The 20879-nt window shown below is 40.5% G+C and overlaps 1 protein-coding gene across 6 annotated transcripts in view; it reads left to right on the top strand.

Annotated features, from left to right (window-relative positions):
* LRRC7 (leucine rich repeat containing 7) overlaps nt 1-20879 on the top strand; it is a 379203-nt gene that overhangs the window by 350129 nt on the left and 8195 nt on the right. For 4 of the 6 annotated variants that reach the window (XM_074961545.1, XM_074961546.1, XM_074961548.1 and 1 more), the window contains one exon: nt 2499-2573. In XM_074961545.1, coding sequence (XP_074817646.1) covers nt 2499-2573 — 75 coding nt within the window. Of the gene's footprint in view, nt 1-2498; nt 2574-16111; nt 16169-16265; nt 18747-20879 lie in introns of those variants that run through there. The other 2 variants (XM_074961547.1, XM_074961549.1) reach the window with 2 other exon arrangements.

The raw sequence follows: 20879 nt of genomic DNA, 5'->3' as shown, positions 1-20879 counted from the left end.
TATTTCAGGTTATTTCAAATCATTGCTCTTAAATCCTCACATGTTTTTACTTGAGATCTTCTAAGTGTTTTTAATGCTTCAATCATTATTTGCTTATTTATAATAATTTAAACGTTATAGTGGGGCTCAACTTCTCTCTCATCGTACAGTTCCAATAATTTAGATATAAATACTTCATGTACAGTATTTTACTGTATACAACGTGAAATCAGCAAACTTATAGCACACCATGCTAAAGAATATTCATCCTCATAATAATAGTTAAAATAAGATGTGCTGATGGAGTAAAACTGTCTCAGAATTGCCTAGATCATCTTGCCTGCTCAGTCCATAATAACCTTAGCCAACAGCAACTCTGAGTGACCTCTCCTTGTCTCAGTTTCCTAATCACCTTGCAGTTATTTTGATGGAGTCCTCAACCCTTTTCCTATGTGCAGTACCTTCTGGACAGTGTTTTTGAAATGGTCTGGCCTCCTTGCCCTCCCCCTTCTGTGTGCTATCCAGAGGTCAGATTCCAAACTAAATCAAGAGGAAGTTTATTTAACCAATCCTTATTTCCAAGCATGACCTATATAACAGAGAGAAGAACCAAAGGTGCCGGTTAAACATAGTAAAAAGATTTAGGTAAGAGCAGAGAAACGGTGTGACAGATAAAGAAGGAGTGCAAACGAAATTATTCAAAGGGGGAGCCAAAGGAACAGAGAAGTAACTGAGAACATAATCCACCCACATAAACATATGGGAGAACTTGATGTCCAGTTGTGAAAGCGGGACAGGCTCAGCAGTAAGGAAGGGACACTCACGAAGGGACAATAGGTAGCTCCTCTTCCAGGAGTCTCTGGCACCCATTGATCAGCTGGGGGCAAGGGGTGCTGAATGGCCAGCATACCCAGTTCCCAGAATTTAACCCAGCGCATGAGGCGTGGGTAGTCTCTTTCAGCTCCAGTCCAATATCCCACCCTACCCACCTGAACTAGGAATGGGAACCTGGCCTGACAGATGCTGCTGGTCTAGTCAATCATCTGTTTAGGAAGTCAGGAATTCTTTCTCCCATGGGCCAACTGGCAGAGATCTGGAGAGGTTTTTGCCTTTCTCACAGCACCTTAAAACCACAGTGGGTTAAGTAACTAACTGTGGTACTGGGATGGAGTTGTTTATTTGTCACAACTTGCAGCCGGTTTCCAGTGTGATTAAGTGAATAAAATGAATGGTTCCCAGAAGTAAGAGATCTGGGATTTTGGTGATGGGCCTTGGGCTCATGTGATAGGGTCAGACCTTGTGGCTTTCACGGGCCGAGGTCAGACGTTGTGTCCCTCACATTGTGGCTCACCCTCAGCCCCATCATAGGGTGAGGGTGCTCTGACTCAGAGAGAGCTGAGTCCTACCCCATATTATATGGTAAAGAGACCCTGTAACCCCCACACTTGAACCAATTAAATGCCTGATATAGGAGTTACCCTATAAGTCAGAAGTAATGGGTGGGTAGTGCCCCTTGTTAAAGTTTAATAAAAGTTTAGGCCTGCTGCTTAATTCCATGTATGTCTGTCCTCATTTTGCCTCTGTGTCCATGTCCCAAGCCAATGGGGGCTGTGGGAAGCGGTGTGGGCCGAGGGATGTGCTGGCTGAACCTGCAGACACTGCAGGTAAACAAACAAAAGCCTGCCAGGGGCTTTCCCACATGGGCTGCATGCCAAAGGTTGCCAATCCCTGCCCTAACTAATTAAATTGATATCAGCAGAGAAACACCAAGAGAGCACAATACAGGGGTGCTGTGACTTGGGACTGCTGCTTAGCTACTTATAAAGTTTTAGCTTTAAAGCATTAACAGGATTATTTAAAGCCTTCAGATCGGCAAACAGGCAGTTGGACAGATTTCAGGAAATGATTATGTTGGTCTCTTACAGGATGTTTAGCAAGCATCAATCCTTTAAAGTTCTTTATGAAAGCTTCTGTAATGTATGTAGTCAGGTACTTGCTTGATAAAACAGTATTTCACTGAAGTAAAAGTCTATAATCACTGGTCTACTTCTGTTCATACAAATCTGTATAAAGCTTTTAAACTTGTAATAGATAAAATTATCAATGAGAGAAACAGTTCTAACACATCTTTGAAAGGTGCATGCGATAATTGGGGTCAAATCTACAGGGTATATTCAGAAAAGCTGAGTACTGGAAGGATTCCAGATGATTTAAAATAAAAATGTCCTATGGTGCATATATAGTTCAACACCATGCTTCTGGAGCTGGACAAATCACTCTTAGTGACTGGTTCATGTATGTATATTTCTAAATTATTATTGCATGGTGACTGGCAGTTTTTCTACTATTGCACAATATCAAATCTTTTTAAATCTCAGTGAATGGGACCTTTTAGAAACTGAGCTACATAGAAATGGGGTCATTGCTGAAGTTTCTCCATTTTTAATACAAAATATCAAAAGAACCTTTAGCTAGTGCTTGGTAATAGAATCCTAACCTCTGTTACTTCTGACTTATAGGGTATCTTTGTTACTAGGGTTCAGCCTGATGGACCAGCATCCAGCCTGCTCCAGCCTGGTGATAAGATCCTTAAGGTAAGAGGGAACTATGTTTTTTGTTTAGTTTGTAATTTTAATTTAGTTCTAGATCAAATTTGCACAATATACAAATAAGTTTTTCCTCACTGCCAATTAATTTAGACATTCTCACTTTTTGTTAGCTAATTTATTTTATTAATTTAGTTTATAATTAATTCATAGTACTTTATTTAGGGCTAGACATTTCTCTTCCCTTTCTCAGAGGGAATGGGAACAAACCAGTGTGGAAAGGATGGGAAACATGAAGAAAGGAGACAACTTGTCTCAGTGTCATGCACCACCTTCCTGAGAGCAGAAGAAACCCCTCCTGGAGAAATCTCTGAGATCAGAGAGTGGTGTTACACAGTAGTGGGGCATGAGGTCCAAGCAGCATTCATTCTTCTCTGTGGCTTCTGCTCCCTCAGAGGATATAGTGCTCAGGCACAGGAGGAAAGAGCTAATGGCAACATAGAGGAGGCTACTAGACCCTGCAGAGAATGGTTCAGAGGGAAAGTCTGTTGCCATGGTTGGCTCAGGCTCCATAGGCTTATGCTTTGGATACACAGGATCTAGAAACTGTGACCTTTCTCCCTCCCATAGACCACAGTCTGCTCCTTTTTGAAATGAGCCTGTGGCATCAAGATAAACCTAGTAAACGGTTTTTCCCCTATTGTTTTTGCCCTCCCATGTACTTTTCAGAGAGGGGCGCCTTGGGCTCTTCTTTATGTACAGTGAGGTGCCTGTCTCGTCACCTCTGTCTACATGCAATGCACATAGAGCAATAATCAGTTCCGGAGAACAGATTGACCAAAAATAAAGAATGGTCCTCCACACAGTTCTCACACACAGGTAAAACCCTGGAAAAAATAAATGTGCTTGGCATCAAAATCAACAGATTCCAGCTCTGTTAAACTAACAGGATAATACACTCCAAAGGAAAGGCATCTTCACTGGTAATGCCCTTTCACCTGCCCTGCAGAGTTGAAATCATGGATCTATTAGCAGGAATATGATCTCAAGCTATCTGGATGATGTGGGTAAGAATCTGTAAAGGACCAAACTATATATAAACCCATACTTCAAATGGTAACAGATAGAACAGTCCCATTTATTGTCTTTAAATGCAAAGCAAACAATAGAGCTACTCTGAGATAATAAAAAGCAGTTTTACCTATAACTTTCTAAAATTAATAGTGACTAAAAGAAGTAAACATAGTGTATGCAATATTTTTTTACCTCAACAATTGTGCTGTTGTATAAATGAATAACATCATGCTATTTCAGTGTTATTCCTTTGTTTCTTGTATGTGAATGAAAGCAAGAATTTGAACATTTTATTAAGTGGCTGACAACTCAAGTCATGTTTATGATTTTCACATTTTCTTCCAGTATAAGACCAAATTTCTCTGCAGTCACATTTTCACAAAGAAATGTGACTGCAGTACTTTGCCTCTGCTTCACTGTGGGAATATCTTTGAAATACTCTCACCAGAAGAACTGACATCCCTTGTGCTGGAGAACAAAAACATGTGAATGGCCTCAGAAGAAACCTGGGGCCTTTTTGGTCAATTGATTTCAAATGAAAGCTCTACATTTTAGTATGGACTATTTAAATTAAGTCCCCTGGTGTAATCCAGGCAAAGGCAAGGAAAGCTGCCCTGACGGCATTTTAGAAATTCTCCACTGGTGGAAGATCAAGATTTCCCACTCAGAATTAATGGCAAATAACGATATTTTTTCCAAAAAAAATGCTTTTCTACAGAATCCTGGAAACCATTATTTTTACCTGGAAAATGTATTGTGACTGTAAATGGTATTTTCAGGCAGAGTGAGTATGTGCGTGAGGGAAGAGTGATTATAGCAGTGCAAAAGGTTCATAGCGGACTTTGAAACCTCTTGAACTTATCCTGGGGTTGAGGCTCATTGCATTTTGCAAACTTCTATAATGGGGCAATGTGCAATTACACTACTGTATCATACCTGTGCCTCTGTTCTCGCTTGCACTAGAAAGAATCTCATTGACTTCAACAAGCTTTGAATCAGGCCTTCATTGTTGCTAATTTGTTTGCAGTTAACATACATCTATATGAACTAATTTATTAATGTTATATTATACAATTACTTGAAGGTGTTCCCAGAGAGAAATGAATTAAAGAAATCAGCTAACAAATCTAAAATAAGTGTTTTAAATAAGCAACAGCTAGAATTATAAAGCAGAACATTGAAGGTAGGTTAAGTAAAGTAAAGCAAACAAAGAATAGTACAAAAATTAGTGAGGTAAGAATGTTGTCTAAAGTTGCATTAGAATGTTGTCTAATGTGCAGAAACTGTGGGAGTATTCCTGATAGAATCCTTTGTAGTTTGTACTGTTTTATGCAACTGTGGATGATGGATTCTACTATTCTGTACATTATATCATTTTTATCTAGGGTGTACAGTTCATACCTAGTTTAATTTCATAGTTGTCATGTTATCTCAAATGATTTTTCATGATGTCATACAACAGGGACACTTGTTGACAAGCACTCACAGTACAACATGTTAATGGCATTGAGTTATCTACCATTAACAGTGACATTAGCATGTGTCACTGCTCTAATAAATTGTTCTGTACTTCCTACATTATAGCCTGATAATTGCAGAAGTGCAGTAATTTGACCGACCCCATGAGAGATAATTTCTGGAAATACCTTTGTCACTGGGTTGACTCAGTGCTTTTTAGAATCAAAGCAACTGATTTCAAGAGATGCAAAGGAATGCTGGAGGTATAATAGCAGCAATACATAATTGCATGGGATGCCTGCTTTCCATTTTAAATTATTCAGAATTTTTCTGTTAATCTGGTCTGTACTCCTTCACTTATACATCAACAGGCAGGAGTCTTCATGATATAATTAAATACAGGAAAGACAAAACATATTTATTCCAAGTAGGTGACAAGTAATAATAATACATTTACCTGCAACTTTTGGAACTGCATTCTCTCTCTTTAATGCTGTCCATACCGCAAGAGTGAATGCACTGTAACTGAAAAACAATGCAGATGGTTTACCTACCAACCTAATTTATTATACTTTTTATAATTCTGATCTCATTTGGATAGTGACACTCAATTAATTATGATTACTTTGTTGTTTAGAGGGAAAGCAGGTTAGAGGAAAATATTTATTGTACCTAGTAGACTGCAAGGTCTAACAACATGATTCATGGTGGTAGCCTAGAACCAATTTTGCCTGTGAACACCATTCAATTACCGTAGGTAACTGAAAAACAGCTTCAAGTGCAAAACAATTAAAGAAGTGCAACTGTCTCCTGTTAGTGAACTACTTTAGCAAAGTTTATCCAGTTAATAAAATAGGATTGCATGTGACCCGTATGTAGAAATGTGGAGAGAAGAGGAAGCACACAAGCAGCCTTTGCTTCCCCAACTGTGCACCCTTAAAAGGTGTGGGAAGAAAGTGATGCTCAGCTCTCCCTCTCCTCTGTGCAATGCCTGGCAAAGCTGGCTAGATGTGTCAGAGGAGTAAACTGAACTTCATGAAGAGGTATAGCAGCAGTCACAGTACCTGCCTCTACCTGGTTGGTGCCACCACTGGGGTAGTGCCTTTCAGGCACAATTAAGTCAAGGGAGTTTACATTGCTGTTTTGTTCTGAAGAGCGACTTTCTAAAAATGGCATCACGACATTCCAGGTTTATTTCTTACAGTTTCCATATCAAATGTAATATGTTTTTTCTCAGGACCAAACTCAAGCTGGGAAGTTTTTACTACACTCAGGAAAGGTTTTACTTTTGTACATTATCACCAGTAACAGACACACACTAGGCAAATTATGTCCTCAGTTACCCTTGTGCAACCCTATTGTCTTCCAATTATACGTTCACTTGTATCTGTACAATGCCACAGAAGGCTAATGGGGTTGTGCAGAAGTCAGTGAGTGATCTGACCTGCAGAACCTCTATTACTGATAATGGTGTGCAAGGATGAGAGAACCCAGCTTGTGCCTGAGAGTCCAGGTAAATTTGCGGAATTGGCAAAGTATAATCTATTTACTTTTATACAGAGCAAATTCAATTTGGAATCAGTGAGACAGTAACCATGGAACTCCATATGCCAATTTTTTCAGAGTAACTTTTCAGAGTAGAACTTTACATTTAGAAACTGAGTTTTAAAAACCACGATAGTGATTTGAAATAATGATTATCAATCTTAAATCAAAATGTTTGTTATCAATTTAAGGCAGCAAAAATTCCTTAATCATATAGTAAATCAGCAAGCTGCGGTAGTACTCATTGTCTCGCCTCTGATAATGTTTACAATGTAGTTTAGAATTATGGAAATAATAACCTGAATATCTAAATAATCTTAATATTATTGGGTATATAAACTCAATGGTTAATAACTTGACAAACAATTTTAAGTACAGTATTCCATGACATGTATGTCTTTATCTGTCTCATTAATCATTTTATGACATTTTCTTTAAGATCAATATACAATTGGAATATTTTGTTCAGAAAAGTTTGAAAGTACCCAGGTGATTGTGTGGGATATGTGACCTTTCCAGACATAAATATCTACAGCTTTCAGAGCTGTACAAGCACCGGAAGGAAGCAGATCTTGGCACCACATCAGCCTGGCCTATTCAGAGTCAGTTTGTTGCAGATGCTCCAGAAGAACCAGGTCCATGTTGACATGTTAAAAAACAAGCTGGGAGATTTCATGCAGTCATGTGCCGTCCCTCCATGCACCCACAGGTTATGTTTCATGGGCATTAGTTCTTCTCTTTATGGCCATTCACCTCTAGTAATGTTGGAGTAGCTGTCCTGCAAGTGTGGGGACAAATTGGATCCAAACCAAACTATGAACCAAGATTTTATTTTTTAAAAACAAAAGGCATTATTGGATTAAATCTGCTTCTATGTTCGGTTCTCACCCTAGTTACCAGTTTGGATCTTTTTAAGGGCTCCTCCCTTCTTCTCCAGGTATAGAAGGGTGTTGTTGGGAAAGGATAGGAAAAGCTCATCACCCTTATCCCCTTGCCCCAGTCACCTGTCATTTTTTACTTCGTCAGCTGTATGGTGCTTGTCCCCCTTCCTGTTTATAGCTCAGAGGTTCCCAAACTTGTTCCGCCGCTTGTGCAGGGAAAGCCCCTGACGGGCCGGGGACCAGTTTGTTTACCTTCCGCGTCCGCAGGTGCGGCCGATCACAGCTCCCAGTGGCCGCGGTTCGCTGCTCCAGGCCAATGGGAGCTGCTGGAAGCGGCGGCCAGTATGTCCCTCAGCCTGCGCCGCTTCCAGCAGCTCCCATTGGCCTGGAGCAGTGAACCGTGGCCACTGGGAGCCGTGATGGGCCGAACCTGCAGACGCAGAAGGTAAACAAACTGGCCCGGGCCGCCAGGGGCTTTCCCTGCAGAAGCGGCGGAACAAGTTTGGGAACCACTGTTATAGCTGGTCAAAAACATTGTTTTCATCAAAATTTCACCATATTTATGTTGACATTCCAAAATTTTAAATTTTTTAACCAGTTCTATTCCTAGACAACATCTGGAACAGAGCTGTCAGCTAGAGAAGGCCCAAACTGCACTTTGCAGAGTGACACCTGGTGACTTTATTATTTGGATTACAGAAATGTCTAGAGCAACCCAAACCCAAGATTGAAGTCCTGTTTTGCTAAGCACTACATACACAGTAAAACTGTAAGAAACAGTCCTTATCTTGAAGAGCACAGACTCTAATAGGCAAAGGCAGACAAAGTATTATCACCCCTCTTTCACAAATAGGGAATTAAGTCTGGTTAAGTGACTTGCCTGTGATCACAGACAGGAATTGAACCCGGATTGCCAATCCAGTATCTTAACCACAAGACCAGCTTGCTTCCTCACAATGAAATGTTGGTGGATTCTTGGAGCATGCTCATTCTTAGTAGCCCTATTGCCACTTATAGCTAACTAGCTGTGTCAAATCTGAGATATAAATATGTTTCTTACTGTAGGTTATGCATTTCAAGATCTATATAAAGATAGATATGCACCCAACCCTTCTGTGCACAAAATTCTCAGTGCTTAAACCGGAGTCCTGCATGTAGAGGGCTTGCTGGATTGGACTCCTATACACTTAGGTCCAGATTCACAAAGGGATTAAAGTGTCTAACTGCCACTAACTGCTTAATTCCAACATTTAGCTACCACTGGCATTCACCACTTAGCTGATGCCTAAAAGTCTATCTTTCTGCCAGTATAGGCACCTAAATATCTGCTGCTGAGCATGTGCACAGCTAACTCAGTGCTGATGTCCAGGTGCCTAGCTCATGCCTAAGCTGTGGCAGAATTGTAAAACTAGGCATTGCCCTACCTTTGTCACCTGCAGGGCCTGATCCAGTAGATGTACTCGAAGGCCAGAGGAGGAAGTGATGGTCGTACCTTTATAATCTTTAGCTGAGTAGTTAGCACAGTCACCCAGGATATTCTCTGTTCAATTCTCTGTTCAGATCTCTATTTAATTGGTTATCCAAAATGGAACAATTTCAACAGGAGAGACAGAGAGACACCCCGTAATATCCCATAGCTCAGTGATTAGAGCACTCTTCTGATTCAAATTCCTGCTCCACACCAGACAGAAGGAGGAATGGAATTGACTTGATTGACTGCTATAACCACTAGGCAAAAGCTAATAAAGTGGGGAGGAAGCACAAGCACCACTGTTTTTTTGTTTTTTTTTTCAAGAAAGGGCTTAGGCACCTAACTCCAGGAGAGGGTTCATGGCTCTTAATCCCGAGCAGAGATAGGCATCTCCCTTCAGCCTGGATTTAGGCAGCTAAATTCCTTTGAGAAGTGGAGCTTAAACTGCACCTGTCTCCTCAGCATTTCCTACTGGCTGTGTGAGGCAGCTCCCTGTTCAGTGTGCTGGCTTTTGTGAATCCCATTCTCAGGCACCTAACTCTCCGCAGGCCTGGGCACCTAACTTGGGACTATGAATTCCACAGAGTGGCAGGCCACCTAAGCATCACAGTACCAAGTATTGCAAGGCCTAAGTCCCTTTGTGACTCGCCCTTTGGAGAGAGACAAAGTGGGTGAGGTAATATCTTTTATTGGACCCACTCCTGATGGTGGAGGACAAGTTTTTGAGCTTCACAAAGCTCTTCCTCAGGTCAGGTCTGCCGAGAAGAGCTCTGTGAAGCTCAAAGGCTTATCCCTTTCATCAACAAAAGCTGATGCAATAAAAGATGTTGCCCCACTCACCTTGTTCTCTCTCATATGCTGGGACCAACACAGCCACAAGAACTCTACCCCTTAAGGTCTGATTCTGCCACTCTTTCTCATGTAGTGTAGTACTTTACGTAAGTAGCCAGAAGTAAGATTGTAGCTATCCGAATGTAAGAGAAATTAGTTCAATTTGTTAGAAATTCACTTTATACCATGCCATCTGCTGTAATTTTATTAAAATGGACTGAAGGCAGTAGAAATTAAACTGTGCTTTAGTCTGCATGTAAGGCAAAGTGTCCTTTTAATTTTTTTAAACATCAATAATATATCATCCAAAATAGCTTAAAGAAATAATCGCTGTAGCTTCTGAATTTTCCAAAATATAAATTGATTTAATATTGCTGCCCTTTAAAAGCTGACTTGGCTTTAGTGGATCAGTGATGAAAACTTGCACTGACACAAAAAACACTGGAGAAAATAATACAGTGACTACATTGTGAATCAATGCAAAGTTGATTAAGTCAGCCCACTCATACATCCCTAAATCTGCACCTAATTAATGGCAGTGCACTCAAAGTCAGTTTTATTGTCTGAAATATGAACTCATTCAACAAAATAGTGTGGAGCAAGAATGGAATGGTCAATGCTTCCTTCATTTTCTCACATGATATGCTTACCCTGTATTATTCTTGATCAAAGAATGTTTTATTGTTCATGGTTGGGGAGTTTTTGTGGGGTGCCGCAAGCACCTTGGTAGGAGAAAAGTTACACATTAAAATGTAAGGGCCTGGTGCTTACCTATTTGGATTTTCCCCATGTGGTTAAGGAAATTGCAAATTCTTAGTTATGCAGTTTCCTCCTCCTGTGTTCTTCCATTAGGAGAATAGTTCTTCCATTATCCCCAGGCAAAACTCGAAGAAACTTTGGTCCTCAAAATGTTGTGGAACTCTTTTTCCTCTGCACTGCCACCAGACATCTTCCCTCCCATTCCCACAGCCCTATATTTCCCAAATTCAATTTAATTTCTCATTGGCCAATGCCCCTCCTAATCTCTCCCTGGAGGAGGAGAGAGGGAGGGTTCCCAGGACAGGGGAGGAGCCCTTGAAAGTTAACATAAATCAGTTTGGCTCACAGAGTTGGTGTGGGGAGGGACATTCTGTAGGAAGTAGCCAGCTTGCCCCTTTCAGTACTGTAGCAGCCCAACCACAAAAAGCATCTGCAAAGGGGCTTCTACCAGGATGTGGAAGGATAGGTAGCGGAGTATAGTGCAGAGACTGCACTCTTCCACATCCTTTATGCCAAGTACTCTGGGATCTGCTACCACTCACTCATGAAAGTGGAGAATAGTGTTGTACTCTGACTGGAAGGAAGGGTTGAGAGTGACATACAGACATGAATACTCTCTCAAGGAGCTGAAGAGAACTTCACTGCAGTAATACAGAATTGGTCACTTTTTTGATGCTCCTTACCTTCCCCCGGGCAGGGCTCTCCATATCCTCCCACACTAGCCCCTTTTAGTCTTCTCCAACTATCCAAACATTTACTCATTACAAGAGGAAACTCTCCTACCCACATTGAAGGGCCCAGGCATCACCCCCACCACCAACTGAATCTTTCTCTGAGTCAGCCCTCCTTCCTCTACCCATTTTCATAGAAATGAAGGACTGGAAGGGACCTCAGTGGGTCATCTAGTCCAGTCCTCTGAACTGAGGCAGGACTAAGTATTACCTAGATCATCCCTGACAGGTGTTTGCCTAACCTGCTCTTAAAAACCTTGAGGGACAGAGATTCCGCAATCTCCGTAGGTAATTTGTTCCAGTACTTAACTACCCTGACGGTTAGGAAGTGTTTCCTAGTGTCTAACCTGAATCTTCCTTGCTGCAACTTAAACCCATTGCTTCTTGTTCTGAACATCTCTCCCAGTGCTTCAGTTTGGAACTGTACCTCCCAATTTAACTTTCTATTTGCATAAAACAGTTTAACATTGTTTTAAACATGCTTCTAGGACATAAACTTCTCCTCAGTGTGGAACATCAGAAATGAAGAATGCTTACTAGCTGAAATAGATGGAGATGCGGGAAGCAGCAGCAAGTAGCAAAATGACCACTTTAGGGCTACAGGTACTTCTCTCTGCCAAATTTAAAGAGTGAGACCAACAAAAGGCATTTTGGAAAAAGGTTCCACTAGAGAATAACATGGAAGTTAAAATGGAAGGCTTTTCTAGGGGAGGAGAAAGTTGTGCGTGCTATCACTGAACACATGGCCTGGTTCTTCCCTGGCTCTCCGGTAGCATGGGGTACAAAAATTGTTATTGTAGTCTGAGTATTTGGCTTGAATAGCACAAAATGAGCTTTCTTCGCTCATTTCCATCCCAAGGAATTGATTGAAATCAGAGTTGCTAAAAAAACAAACAAAGAAAAAACATATGCCCTGAGTAGCAAATTTGAGAAACATCTGAAAATGTGGATGAGTTTGGATCTGGGGTATTGTTTCAGTCCATTGTACAATCAGATTCCAGGCCCAAATTTTGGATTGTAGTGGGGATATAGGCTTCCCCAGAATTTGGAGGTGTTCGAATTGGGATATTAGGTTTGGGCCCACTTGGGCCTAATTCTCCTCTGCCTTATTTATAAACATTTGTGCAGAAACTGATAACTACTCTCTGAGTATGGTTTTTCAACAAGTTGTGTACCCACCTTATAGTAATTTTATCTAGGCCATGTTTCCCTCGTTTGCTTATGAGGATGTTATGTGGGACTGTGTCAGAAGCCTCAGTAAAATCAAGTTATATCACGTCTGTTGCTTCTCCCCAATCCAGTAGGTCTGTAAGTCTGTCAGAGGACAAAATAGGTACTGTGTTTGCTTCTGCTAGTTCCTTAAGTACTCTGGGTGAATTTCGTCAGGCCCTGCTGACTTGAATACATCTTGTAAAAAGCTGCATTATTATCCTAAAACCACAGAAAGTTTAGTGGATTTATAGACTTTTTAAAATGCAATTAACAGTATGAAATTATTCTGGAGTTTTTGTACTCTGAGATTATCAATAAAGTTTAACTGAAATAAATTGAAAATGTAATTCAGGGATTTTAATGGGTTGGTTTTGCTCTGTTTTAAAGCCATGAAGATGTTTACTGTCTATTGTTATAAAGAAGTCACTGAAATGAGGAAAAAAGATGTACTAATTAATGTATTAGGTTAAGGAGAATTTGTCATATGCACAGTAAACACAATAACAGAATTCTCTGGTTTGTTATTAATTCATAGCTGAATATGACTGTTCAAACTTTAAGGCCAGATAGTTTTCTTATGGTTTTGATATGGAGAGTCCTGGGACTCAAGACACCTGTATTCCATTCCCAGTTCTGCGTCAGACTTCTTTAACTAAGTAAGGCCTGGTCTACACTGGGAGGGGGAGGGGAGGCGAGCTAAGTTGGTCTAAGTTATGCAGCTTCAGTTATGAAAATAGCATAGCTGAAGTTGACGTATTTAGAGCTCTTACCGTGGTGTCTTCACTGCGGTAGGTCGACTGCTGCTGCTCCCCCGTCAACTCCGCCTACGCTTCTCACTCCGGTGGAGTACCAGAGTAGATGGGAGAGCGCTCAGCGGTCGATTTATTGTGTCTTCACTACAGGCATTAAATCGACCCCTGCTGGATCGATCGCTCCGGAGGTAAGTGTAGACATGCCCTAGGGGTTGGTCTACACTGGAAACTTACATCAGCATAGCCCCCAGTGTAAACAGCAGTAGGTCAATGGAAGAATTCTTCTGTTGACCTAGCTACTGCCTCTCAGGGAAGTGAATTACCTATGCCGATGGGACAATCCCTTCCATCGGCATAGGTAGTGTCTACACTCAAGCGCTACAGTGGTTCTGTTGTAGCAGTTGATGTGTAGACATACCCTAAGTCACTTAAACATTCTGTATGCCAATATCACCACTTATAAAAGGGGATATTAATACAGATATCACATGGAACTATTGTGAGGTTTAATTCATTAATGTTTGTAAAGTGCTTTAAGATCCTCAGGTAGAAGGTGCTGTATTGATGCCAAGTGTTAATTATTTGGAGGATGAAAAGTCATTTGTTTCTGTAGCTTCCTTTTGGCTTCTTTGTGGAACATTAAACTATATCTCATTATCAACCAGAATTCTCATATCTTTCTTCTGTCACTCATAAACTCATAGATAATTTAACTGCTTATCAGGTAAGAAACATTTATATTGTTATAAAAATGGCAGGAATTTTAATAGATCATTTTAGAATGACTATACTGTAAAAGTCCAGAAAACATGACAAGAAAAATATCTAGTTATCCCAAATAACTTTTGCTTTCATATGTTAGTGTCCTTCAAGTCAAGCAACATCAACATAAAAAGTATTATTTTCAGAGAGCAGCAGGCAGCCAATTTTCATGTTATTTAAGTGAGAAAATGCAGAATGTGACTTTCCCCTGTAAAAAAGTGAAAATAAAAAATAACGCCTCAGTTCTTCCCCCTTACACACATTGAGCAGTGTCTTATTCTACAAGTAGTATCTTTGACTTCAGTGGAACTACTCCAAAGGGCTATGGTGGCAGAACCTTGCCCTGAATGAATGCAAACCATCAAGATTATTTGCTACTTACCAAGAAGTGTTTCCTATATTTGATGGGTACACAATACACAGTGATTGGGGAAAGAAAGGCTCATGCTCAAGTGACCAAACTTTGCCAGCTCGCAAAACAAAATATGGAGACACCTTGGAGAAAAAGTTGGTTGTGCAAGATATCGTCTCCTGAAGGCAGAGTATATATGTGAAACCACTGCTCACAGGGCTCACCAGTCCTTAGGATGTTTAATGTGATGGTGTGATGGGCAGAATGGAAAAAAGGGGATCTCTACAGGTAGAAGCTGTTCAAGGAGGATGGGCAAGTCATGCAAATGAGCTCCTGTCCACCCTAGCCCTCTGAGCAGCCTTGTGCAGTTTCTCTGGGGCTGTGAGGGTTGCAGGAGTTACATCGCCATGGAAATGGCAGAGGATGAGACCTTAATCTGCACCTTGCAGTAGTTCTAAAGGGGGGACAGTGGTGGGCCTTCTCCACTCCCACAGTTTTCATGGGGAGAAGTGGATATTCAGCTCAGTGGACTTTGTCACTGCTCTGTGGCTAATATAGTATTTACACAGGCTGGGATTTCAAAGGAGTGTAAAGGGGTTAGGTGCCTAACTTCTGTTGAATTTCAGAGGGATTTGAGTGCGTACTTCCCATTAGTTCCTTTAGAAATACCAGCCAAAATCAACAGGGGTTGCAAGTGCTGTGCCCCTTCCAGGATCAAGTACAATATCTGTCAGGATTCCACCAAGGGTAGACAGGGCCAAGGGTCAGAGCAGGGGCAAAACCAAGGCTGGGATAAGAGAGGATTTTGTAGTCAGGTCCAGCCAGGGTTGATACCAAGGGTCTGAGTCTGAGTCAGGTTTCAGGGTCCGAGTCAGGAGGCAAAGTCCAAATCAAGGCAAAGTCAAGCCAGCGATTCAAGAGCAAGGAACAGTTATGACAGCTACAGAAGTTCTATACTGTTGTCTGGAAACTTCCTGGAATACCTCTTGGGTTTATATAGGGCAAGGAGCCACAGGGTTTCTGTCTGTCAAACCCTTGAGATGGAACTTCCCATGGTCTGGGTCCACAGCAGATCATAGGAAGTGAAGCACAAGTTAGTTACAGCTGCCGCTGGGTGACAACCTGGAGCTGCCAGCTGCCTGGTAGCTCTGCAGGCCTGGGTTCTAGACTCAGACTTTAAGGTCAAAGGGGACCATTGTGATCTTCTAGTCTGACCTCCTGCACATTGCAGGCCACAGAACCTCACCTCACCTGTGAGGCCTTACAATATCACTCTATTTCCAAGGTGATTATATGTGGTGTAGTGTGCATTCATCTTGAGACAAATGTGGCTAATCCAGTTCCTCTGAGCTAGGAAGTATATCTAACCTGTGGGTATACAACAAACAGTAATGGGTCATAGGGTGGCCCATTTTAGCTTGAAGAAGCTAAAATTCCATCATCAAGCTGAAGGATGGTTGAGGTAATTTCCCTTTCTCTGCTGGGTTTCATCTCACTACTAGATACTGCCCCACCAGAGATTATTTACCACAAGGAATCTTCATACCCTCTGACAAGCCAATACGGGTTATTATATGTGATTGAACTGTACTATCAGAGTCTGAGTTAGACAGTAAGTAACTGGGGTCAGGGACTGTCACCTTAAATATTTGTTCTGTACCAAATGCACTGCTGACACTCAGTAAATAATAAGTTATTAATAATGATAACATAGTGGCAAATTATCCAGAACCCAGCCACTATGCTTTCCTTTTTCAGATTTCAGAACCTGGCCATTGCTTAAATTCTGGCCAACAAACTTGGGATGGATTCTTGGTAAGTCTGCCATTGAATTAGACTTGATGAGGATTTTTCTGTAAAGATGGTATAAATGGTGAAAAAATGTTATAAAACTTATTTCTTTTCATTGCAGATGGCAGTGAGAACACATGAAGAGGCAGATACTTCCTGATCCCATTTCAGAGTCAATCTTCTGTCCTGAAGAAATATTGCATAACACAGTCCATTGTAGAGCATGTTTAGAATGTCTGAGGTATCAAAAGTGAGATTTTTGTGTGTGTATTGAGGAAGCTGTTTAGTTCACCCCATGTAAAATATTTTGGGTCTTTGCAATAACATGCATGCTATGTGACATGGCCCATGAATGGGGAACATTTCTCCTCAAAAAGCCTACCCTTCCTGTTTTGTTTTTTTTTAAAGTCAACATTGAATTTTTTAGGAATGGTGCGGAAATAATGGCAAATATACAGACCCAATCTACAGAAGTTCCCACTGAGTAAATCAAGTTACAAATGTTTCAGGGAAAGATTTTGGGCCAGGGCTAAAGATACCAGGAAACCACATGCTTTGCAGGTGAAGAACTGCTAATTCCTCAGAAATGTTCCTTCTTTTTCAAGGCCATTCAGCTATAGGGACTTTGGAATGGATTGTATTTAATTTCTCAGTACAATAGCTCCCTATTAATTTTCAGCATGACTAGGTAAGAAAAATCTCCAGAGCAACAGCAACATGAAGTGTGTCTTTTCCATTTTCTCTGGAGTCCTGACTGGGAGCAGCTGAAAATATCCATTCAGAGCTACAGTGCTTCATGTCCTACATATGAAGCTTGTGAGTGTTCATGGTCTCTTGGCTTCCAGTCACGGCCTTCAGGTTAAAAATATCTCCTTCTTAACTGCTGTAAGGAATGTGACTCAGAATGAAATGTCTTCCTTCAGATAAGACTGAAGGATTTTGCTGTACCTTCTGAAGCAGCAACAAGCATCTGAATCAGAAATGACAGTAAGAAAGGAAAACTGTGGTAGGAGCATAAGTGGAGATGAGTCTTCAATTCCTTGGCTGATTTTTCTATGCTTTTTGTTTCCTTTTGTGGTGCACTGAGTCTCCAAGCCTGTTATGCAGTTCAGGTGTAGAGGAATTTCTAGTCTGCTTATGCAGTTGCCATCATTTGACTTGACATTGGGCATTCTGAAGCTCAAAGGTTGCTCTGTAGCAGATAAAAGAGGAGGTCTCCCTTAGAAACAGAACTGACAGTTGTCAAAGAATTTAAAATAAAATAGAGTTACTGGATCTGATTCCCACTGCCTATTTCCTTGTGTAGTCAGTTACTGCTAGGCAAAATGCATGTAAAACTATCAAATCAGAATTCTTGTCTGACATTTGGTTAACATTTTACACCCATTTTGCACTAACTTTATGGAAGTGCCATTTTCATGGATGTAAGATTATTTTTTGGGGTCTTGAATGATATTGGTAACAAAATAACACAACTCTGTAAACTACCCATCGAAGTAAACTCACTGACCTTTAATGCCTAGGCTACATTTGGAAAAAACCTGTTGGGATTAAATCATTTATTCCTGATTTTTATTTTATTTTATTTTTTTGATAACTGAAAGCTTGTCATTCAGTAGAAGCTGTAATATAATACTCTTCTTCAGTGAAGAATTACCCTCTTTCAAAATGGTTGCCATCTCTCATTGTTCTCAGTCAAAGTAGAACCGCAGTAACATCATGGGTGGGGGAGAAAAAAAATTACTTTGTCATTTACCATCTCTTTAATTTCATCTGGGCTATGGACACTAAAATGCATTAATCTTAATTGCATGGTCATCACTGTAGGACAGAGTTAAGGTTGTTTGGGTGGTCCTCACGGTACAATTCTATACTTTAATATGTTTGGATCCATTTTAACTTTAATCGTAACTCTGAATTTCCTGGATTTGTAATTCTTGTTTTGTTTTTATTTTATTGGTTTGGGCGGGGGAGATAATTAAAACATCCCTGTAATATATTTTCACAGTAAATTATTGATATGTGCTCTCAACCTTGCCTCCATCTTAACATAATTGTTTGTCTAGGAATTAGATCTAAATGACTATGCAGGGTACAAGGCAATGGAGAGCAAGGCCGATAAATCCTAGATATACATGGATTTAATAGCATGTGTTACAGGGTGTGGGGTGATACAGCACATAGGCTGAAAGAAATAGAGGATTCCTGATTGTTATTTATCCATATGTTACCTAACAGAGAATTTTCTTTCCAGTTGTGGCCTGTTTCAGCTGCTCTGGAAGTGTAATGTGGGGTAAACTGGCACCCTGGGAAATACTCCCTCTCTAAAGAGGGTTTCTCCAGTACTAGGGCTGGTCCTATGCAACCCTCACTTGCAGAATCCAGCATCTTGTGGCTAAGAGTGCACTGTTCTTTGGCTTATTCTAAGTGAGTAGAACAGATTGCAGGAAGCTGTGTGACTTTGCTGTAACAAAGATCAGCTAATGAGGTCGCTGTGTATGACGCTAGGGGCCAAGGAGGCCCCAAACACAGCCCTGAATGCCAGAGTATCCTTTTGGGGGTTTACTTTTTGGAACACAAATGAATGCCTTTGAAACCTTTTTCTGCCTGATATTTGTACCGTTTCTCAGTGCTAAATTATATTACTGTATGAAGCAAAACAAAAATTAATAAAAGGAGTTGCTCTTTACTGTAGTGTTGTCTTTCTTTTCAGCATGGTTCTGCCTGTTACTTCTTTACTTATACCTTTAAAGTACATGTACATAACTGTTGTGGCTACTTTGCTGTTACTACATGGCACTTTCCCTATCTTCTGTTTCCCCACCATCAGGAGTTTGCATCCTGAATCCTTTGCATCCATTACGCATTAGTGTGTTGATGACGATTTCAACTGTGCGGTTGCCTTTCAAATGAGAGATTCTTCATGATTCATGAAGAACAGAATAAAATGGACTCTTTCATTTATTCACCACACATAGGGGCCTGATCCTTTGCTTTTTCAAGACAATGGATGTGTTCAAGTAGAACAGGATCTGGACCCACATGTAGCTTCTTCAGAAATTGCAGATCCGCTCAGATAGTATCATTTCTTTATTTTTAATTTATGAAATATACTTCTCCAACAAAATTCAAACCTCTTTACAAAAATGAAAAAACAATGAACAACAAATATCAGAACAAAATGTATTTCCAGCCCAAACCGCTTGGAACCTGCCTCTTCAGTCACCTCTCTTATCTTTGACAAAAGCCCATGTAAACAGATGAGCCTTTGTACCTTGGACTTGCATAGACCAAGAGTGGAAGATCTTCCATCAAGAGGTCCTGTTTCTTGCCCCTAGATATTCAAATTTAGTGACTTAGTAAAATTGCCACGACTGATGACAACTTTATGCAGTGTTTGTGTAGAGAGTTGCATGTGTGAGAGACAACATCATTTGGAATTTAGGGACGTTAATCCAGACTTAGACTGATGTAACCAAAAGCAGAATTTGGCCCATCTAGTTCACACTATTTCTGTAGAAATACAGCATTTTTTTTCTTGGGATTCATAGTCATCACCTATTATTTTTAAAAACTTAATGAAATCCTCATGTTTTTATAAGTAATCTATTCATACTTTCAAATACCAGACCCCTATCACATCTACCATTCAGCTTTCTGTGGTGGGCCTGAATTCAGTGCAGTTACTCCTGATTTTTCCTAATGTAAATGAGAACAGAATGTGGTCTAATACAACATACACATAATTTTTTGTGTGTAATTTCTTGGATGCAACAGAAGATATGATTAAAACACTGGCCTACAGGAAAAAGTGCAGTGAAGACATTCTCCTAAAGAACACGTGATCTACAGCATACCAGCAGTCAGAAGCGGATAAAGTACTTGAAAAAATAACACAAATTGAAATAATCTACAATTACACATCTTCTGGACATAACATGAAAACATCAACAGGTGTAGCCTGAAAAGAGGCAAAAATTCTGTGGCCCCAAGAACTTGCAGCAAGAGAGTATTGTGGCATGTTAGTCATGTGAAAGAATGCAGGACTAAATTAAAAAAAAAACCCTCTGGACTGTTGTTGCAAGTTGGCAAGGTCCTGCATACAAGGGAGTATATGTGACTGTGTTGTGTTGGGGGCCACGTTGTGACTGCTGTCTGTAGGAGTATGTGGAGCGATCATACACCTAGAAATGCTTATGTCATGTAATCAGTAGTCTTATGCTTTGGCACATTTACCTTCAGTATGCATCCGATGAAGTGAGCTGTAGCTCACGAAAGCTCATGCTCAAATAAATTGGTTAGTCTCTAAGGTGCCACAAGTACTCCTTTTCTTTTTACCTTCAGTAGTTTGTCCACAAACTGGTGTTGTCTGCCCCTATGGTGATATGCCTAGACTCAACTCAAGAGCTGGATCTTTGTGCTTCTGAGGTGGGAGTAACAGGTCTGTCTGCTATAGTGTCTAGATACTACAACAAGCAAAATAGAGATTAGATAGAAATAGATGTAAGCAACTTGCTCAGCAGTTACCTATCCTCCTAATACATAGTTACCCATCTGTCATTTTCCCTGTCATTGTGAACTTTTCTGTTAGTAGTTAATGATGCATTAGACAGAATTAACTTCCTTGGAATTTTCATTTGGAAACTACAGGGATTAGCACCCTATAAATTGCTAAAATTATTGATAGATTCAGAGGGCATGCTTCCTGACTAAAGGACTCAGCCTGCAGCCCCTC

The sequence above is a fragment of the Natator depressus genome, chromosome 8 (assembly GCF_965152275.1).
Source record: "Natator depressus isolate rNatDep1 chromosome 8, rNatDep2.hap1, whole genome shotgun sequence".
In the NCBI taxonomy this organism is placed as follows: Eukaryota; Metazoa; Chordata; order Testudines; family Cheloniidae; genus Natator; species Natator depressus.
The sequence above is the reverse complement of the archived record's forward strand: the minus strand, read 5'-3'. Positions and strand labels throughout refer to the sequence as shown.